General features: G+C 37.2%; 1 protein-coding gene across 1 annotated transcript; it reads right to left on the bottom strand.

Moving 5' to 3' along the window:
* Window positions 1-373: 373 nt before the first annotated feature.
* Window positions 374-4,941, bottom strand: LOC133321683 (membrane alanyl aminopeptidase-like). Its single transcript, XM_061530765.1, has 6 exons — window positions 4,445-4,941; window positions 3,813-3,971; window positions 3,267-3,741; window positions 2,962-3,203; window positions 750-1,874; window positions 374-677 (listed from the first exon to the last, which is right to left on the bottom strand). Exons 1-6 carry the CDS (start codon window positions 4,939-4,941, stop codon window positions 374-376), a joined length of 2,802 nt encoding a protein of 933 aa, XP_061386749.1.
* Between the last annotated feature and the right edge of the window lie 1,605 nt (window positions 4,942-6,546).

The following is a 6,546-nucleotide window of genomic DNA, read 5'->3' as shown; positions in this document are numbered from 1 at the left end:
TAATCTTCGGTTAATTTGGGATTCCAATGAAAACGTGTGGATTTTTTTTTTTACTATCGGAAACATTTTATAGGTCCACATTTTTTAAGATAGGAAGCACTTAGAAACAAGAACAACGACATCAGTTATATAAAATTACTGCATGTTAACATAGCCGACATATTATCCGCAACTGTAATCAAACGATTTATGACCCGATAACAGCACCAATCTTTATCAAAATCATAAAAAAATTTAATTTATTTTAAAATTAAAATTTCTATATTTCTTCTATTAAATTTTAATATAAATTACGTACTAAACAACAATTTATTATTTTAAAACAAATTGATAACTAACTATTGGGTAGATCAATACCCAAATTCCTCTCCACTTAGCACAAGAAACGTGCCAAAGCGGCAAACAAGACCATGGTTAGGGCAGTGAAACCTGTCAAGCTGGCGCTGCCACCCTTACCGTAGTTTTGCAAATGTTGCTTGAAGGGACCCAATTTGTTTTGGGCCCACAACAGGTTTTCGGCGACAGTCTTTTCGGCATTCTCCAAGGTACGAGCCGAGGCACCGAATTTCGATTTGTTTTGGTTATTGAAGTTCTTCAATTTGGTTTCTTGTTCGGTGGTGGTGAAACGGGAGGCAATGTTGGAGATGGCACTGGCAACAGTGGAATAGCTACCCATGCTGTAATAAAAATAATAAATAACGGGAATTAATAAATTTTCGAGATATCCTTAAAACGATTAATGAACTTACGATTCAACAACAGCATCAAGTTTGGCAGCAATCAAATCGAAAACGCGTTCAGCATTTTCACTATTTTCACTGTACAAACTGGAGAGGGCAGCCGATTTATCTTGACGACGAACCTGTTCGGAAATAATAATATCGAACATTTTGTTCACCAACTTGGCATCCTTAACACAACCCAAATTGTTCAAAATCAAGGTGACTTCAGTGGCCACAGTTTCGGTCAAATATTTGTTGAACAATTTGTTGAAATCGGCCTCGGTACCTTCACGCATGGCAGTACAGTAGACGGCGGAACGGATGTTAACTGGCACTGGTTTTTCATCCATATTCTTGAAATATTCTTGGGCCTTGGTGATGCATTCAGTCTTGCCGAATTTGCAAGACCAGGACAAAATCTTGGCACGATTGTAAATATCCAAAGTGGTGTCAGTTTTCTTCTCCTCAAAGCCCAAAAGGTCATAGGCCTTGGAGGTCATGTCACGAATATAGGCAGCAAAGTCCTTGGTGTCAACACCCAAACGAATAACCAAATAGTTGTAGCCACTGAAGGCAGCAGTCCAGGGCAAGTAGTTGGTTTCGGTCTTCAAGTAGGCCAAGACATCGAGAGCCAAATCGTAATCGATAACACTGGCACGGGCCAAATTGAAGAGATCATCAACAATTTGGGCACGATTCAATTCATGAATACCACCCCAGTTGTTGCTGAGCAGGGCGTGGTGAATACCATGCCAAGACTTGACATCGTAGTTGACGCGATAGTAACCGGTTTCCTGAATGTTACCAACAATCCAGTTAACATTACTGGGTAAAGTGACAGTGGTCTGAGTTTGGGTGGGGGTAATGAACAACTTGGGAGTTGTGGTTTGGAAATCATTTTCAACATTGGTTGTATAGGTGATGGGTACAGTGTACAACAACTTGGGATCAGAACCATCATTTTCCTTCAACAAGAAACGTTTTTGGCTGATGACCAAAGTGTTGGCTGAAGTCAAGTTGAATGTGACCACGGGATAACCAACTTGTTCGGTGAAGCTCTTGAAGAGACCATCGGCATAGGTTTGGAATTGAGTTGGGATATATTTCTTCCAGACGGTGAACAAATCATTGGGAACGGTGTTGGTGTATTGGCTAGAGGGGAAATGCGAAAAAATTATTAGTATTGACTTGTTGAGCAGAGCTTGAAAAGGAAATAGTCAATGGGAGCTGCAGAAAATTTTCTAATACAGGCCATAGGATAGTCTATAGAAAACATGACCAGAAGGCCATCTTCTAGAAGACCTGAATGTATTTTCATCGAAAGCCAAAAGGTCGCCTTAGAAGTACCTTTTACAAAAGACCAGAAAGTTTTCTCATCGAAGACCAAGAGGTCTTTTCATAGAAGACCAGATGACTTTCTCATAGAACATGGTTTTCTCATAGAAGACCAGAAGGTCTTCTCGTCGAAGGCCAGAAGGTCCGCTAATAGAAGACCAGAAATCTGTCTCATAAAAGAACAGAAGGGTTTTTATAGAAGATTAAAATTCCGTCTCATTGGCGACCAGAAGCTTCTATCATAGAAGAGCAAAAGAAGTCCAGAAGGTCTTCGCATAGAACATGCAATTATTGAAGAATAGTTCTTTTTCAGAGGATCTTCTCGTAGACTACTGGTCTGTCTCATATAAGACCAGAAGGTTTTCTTATAGAAGATTAAAATTCCGTCTTATCGAAGACCAGAAGCTCTTCTCATAGAAAAGCAAAAGAAGACCAGAAGGTCTTCTAATAGAAGATTCAATCATTGAAGAACAGTAGGGTTTCTTTTCAGAAAATCTTCTCGTAGAGGACTATCATAGAAGACCAAAAGAAGTCCAGAAGGTCTTCGCATAGAACATTCAATCATTGAAGAATAGTTCTTTTTCAGAAGATCTTCTCGTAGAAGACCTGGAGGGATTTTGATAGAATTCTAAGAGGCGTTCTTATAGAGAAAAAGAAAAATATATTCATAAGATCTTCTAATGGATGTTCGGAAGGGGTTTTGTAGAAGTTCGGAAGGTGTTCTGTAGGTCTTTTTATAGGAGTCCGGAAGGAAGGTATTTTTATAGAGAACTCCACGGTCTTCATATATAAGTCCAGAAGCAAAGGTTGCATTTCTGTTCTGCAGCCTAAAAGTATGCATCACACATCACTCCTTTGCTATATACCACACCTATACCATATGTATGCATCTCTTCATACTTACTGTGTCTTCAAATATTCACGCAGAGAATCTCTGAATTTTTCTTCACCCATAACATGACGGACCATACGGATGACAGTACCACCCTTGTTATAGGAAATGCTATTGAACATACGGGCCAATTCTTCATTGGTATTGGTATCTTCATCACTCATGGGATTGGTGTTGTTGGTCGAGTCCATGTTCATTACAGGTTGCAATTGATCGACAACAAATTGTTGGTCCATTTGGAATTCGGGAGCAACCTAAAAACAAGAAAAAAAATCATATATATTTTTTCAACGAATTATCGTCCCTTTGGAACTCACCTTATGGGTACCGAAGAACTGGAAGTATGTGGCAAAACCTTCATTCAACCAGGTATAACTCCACCATTCACATGTAACCAAATCACCGAACCACATATGAGCCTGTTCGTGAGCAACAATACGGGCAATATTTTCCTGAGCACTCAGCGTTGTGGAACCTTCCTCATAGAGCAAAGCCCGTTCACGATATGTCAAGAGACCCCAATTTTCCATAGCACCAGCAGAGAAATCAGGAATGGCAGCCATGTGCATTTTGTCATCACCCATCGAGTAATAGGGAATGTCCAAGAAGGTGTCGAGTTCCTTCAAGGTCTTCTGACCGATATCGAAGGCATATTCGGTTTGTTGATAGAATTCAGGACGGGCAATGACACCAAATTCACCATTGAAACGTTCATTGAATTCGGAGACAATGAAAGCCAAGAGATAGGTGGACATAATGGGGGTGGTCATATAACGATCGGTAATGTAATCACTGAGGGAAATTGGAAAATAATTATAATTACGAAATGTTCAGAATATTCGATGAGGTGTGAGATTTCTTACCCATCAGTGGTACTGCTGGCCATGCGGGTGTTGGCATAAGTCTTCATGCTCTTGTGACGAACAAGGGCAACATCAAAGGTGGCCTTGAAACGGGGTTCATCGAATGAGGGGAAGGCACGACGGGCTTCATTACGTTGGAATTGGGTTGAACCAAGCCATCTATAAAAGGGATGTGATGTAAGATTTTTGAGGTATATAAGAAATGCGGTAGACACGTAGTAGGAGATAAATAGAAAATATTGAAAACTAGGGATTCGATTTTTTAAAGAAAATAAAATTTTCAGGCACTTTGATCTAATTTTTTTCTCTCTAGAAAATCATCCAAAGGAGGAATTTTTCAGACCCTGGGAACGGATTTTTGTATATAAAATTTGAGGACAAATTTTGTATATGATAAATTTTTCTAAGGGAAGAAAAATCTATCCGGCGAATTTTTGCTCAAGTTTTAAAGGAAGAAAAATCTATCCTCAGTTTCTTCAGGCACTGTTTTCATATGACAATATCTCCCTCAGTCTCTTAGAATTTTTTTTGTTGTTTTTTTTTTTGGTAGAAAAAAATCTGTCCTCAGTTGAGTTCCTATTTTTATTCTGAGACAGAATTTGTAGGACCGATAGTTATCCATATTCACTTACTTAGTGTTACCCTTGGGATCAACATAGGAACTGCGATAGAAACCATGCATATCATCATCCATGGTACCGGTATAGATGAAATGCAAAACATATTCCTGACCGGCAACCAATTGATTGGTCAATTGATAGGTTACAATATCGGTGACTGTGTTAGGTTCAGCATTGGGAAGGGTGTATTTTACAGCTGGAGTACTCTTAGCATAATATTCACGCAATGTATACTTCAAGTTACGGCTATGCAATACCAAGTTATTGGTATTTACACTGGACTTGATTGTAATGAAACATTCACCATCGAAAGTGAATTGTTTGGCTCCGTCGCTGTTCAACAAATAGGGTTTCAGGGTAATATTGTAGTAACTGGGTGTAATGATGGTGGGTAAACGATAATTTTCTTCAGCATAGGGAGCAATTGGTTGCACCTCTTCGGCTAGAGGGGCAGCTGTGCTCAGGCACAAGCTAACTGCCAACAAGGCAACTACAATGGTGAACTTCATTTTGAAGATCTGAAAAGAGAGGGAGAAAAGAAAACGATGTTGTACTGTTAAGAAGTTTTTTTTTAACATTTTCCAAGGATTATTAAAGTCATAGATTTTTTTTAAATATTTTTCCAAGAACTACCAACCAAAGGAGTAGATTTTTTGAAATATTTTTCTAAGGACTACAAACCAAAGGCGTAGATTATTTAAAATATTTTTTCCAAGGACTATCAGAGACGTAGATTATTTAAAATATTTTTTCCAAGGACTATCAGAGGCGTAGATTATTTAAAATATTTTTTCCAAGGACTATCAGAGGCGTAGATTAGTTAAAATATTATTTCCAAGGACTATCAGAGTCGTAGATTATTTAAAATATTTTTTCCAAGGACTATCAGAGGCGTAGATTATTTAAAATATTTTTTTCAAGGACTATCAGAGGCGTAGATTTTTTAAAATATTTTTTCCAAGGACTATAAGAGCGTAGATTTTTTAAAATATTTTTTTCCAAGGACTATCAGAGGCGTAGATTATTTAAAATATTTTTTCCAAGGACTATCAGAGGCGTAGATTATTTAAAATATTTTTTCCAAGGACTATCAGAGGCGTAGATTATTTAAAATATTTTTTCAAGGACTATCAGAGGCGTAGATTATTTAAAATATTTTTTCCAAGGACTATCAGAGGCGTAGATTATTTAAAATATTTTTTCCAAGGACTATCAGAGGCGTAGATTATTTAAAATATTTTTTCCAAGGACTATCAGAGGCGTAGATTATTTAAAATATTTTTTCCAAGGACTATCAGAGGCGTAGATTATTTAAAATATTTTTTCCAAGGACTATCAGAGGCGTAGATTATTTAAAATATTTTTTCCAAGGACTATCAGAGGCGTAGATTATTTAAAATATTTTTTCCAAGGACTATCAGAGGCGTAGATTATTTAAAATATTTTTTCCAAGGACTATCAGAACCACTGGCATAGATTTTGGCCATTTCTAGTGCTGTGCGGCCGTAACGTACCAACAATCAGACATGATTCATTATTTCTTTCTGTGTTTTTATAATTCAAAGTAGTTGCTCTCATCTGACATGGTATTTTCCGATCGTTTTTTATGTTTTTGTTTTAAATTCATTTGCCCATTTCAAAATGGTTATCATTTAATAATTTATTTCGCAATTGGATTTGGATTTAATTGCCACGATTAATCGGTCACATGATCACAAACTTTTTGCTATTTTTTAGCATTTTTGGTTTTCTTCACAAATTAGATACGATTTACTTTTGCTCCTCGTATTTTTTTTTTTTTCAAATACCCACCTCTTAGTAGAATCCTTGCGAATTCGGAATTTTTCGATGAGTGTTTTTGGTTTTTTGCAAATATGGCCAATAACTTTCGGCCCACTGAAAACTGGCAGCAAGCAATACTGGTATTTATAACAAATGTCAGCTCATTTTCCCACCGCGTTTGAAATTATCTCAAGAATTATGTATGTGTGTTTTGTTTCTGTTATTTTATGGGCCATCTGATAAGACCCCTCATCGTTTAGCCGATTTGTTTTTATTTTACAAACATATATTAACTGTTTCACAACACTGGCAATACAGTTTTCGAATATGAG

The sequence above is a fragment of the Musca vetustissima genome, unplaced genomic scaffold, assembly GCF_032173495.1.
Source record: "Musca vetustissima isolate MV318-11 ecotype Yass unplaced genomic scaffold, APGP_CSIRO_Mvet_v1 utg6577, whole genome shotgun sequence".
NCBI classification, from domain to species: domain Eukaryota; kingdom Metazoa; phylum Arthropoda; class Insecta; order Diptera; family Muscidae; genus Musca; species Musca vetustissima.
The sequence above is the reverse complement of the archived record's forward strand: the minus strand, read 5'-3'. Positions and strand labels throughout refer to the sequence as shown.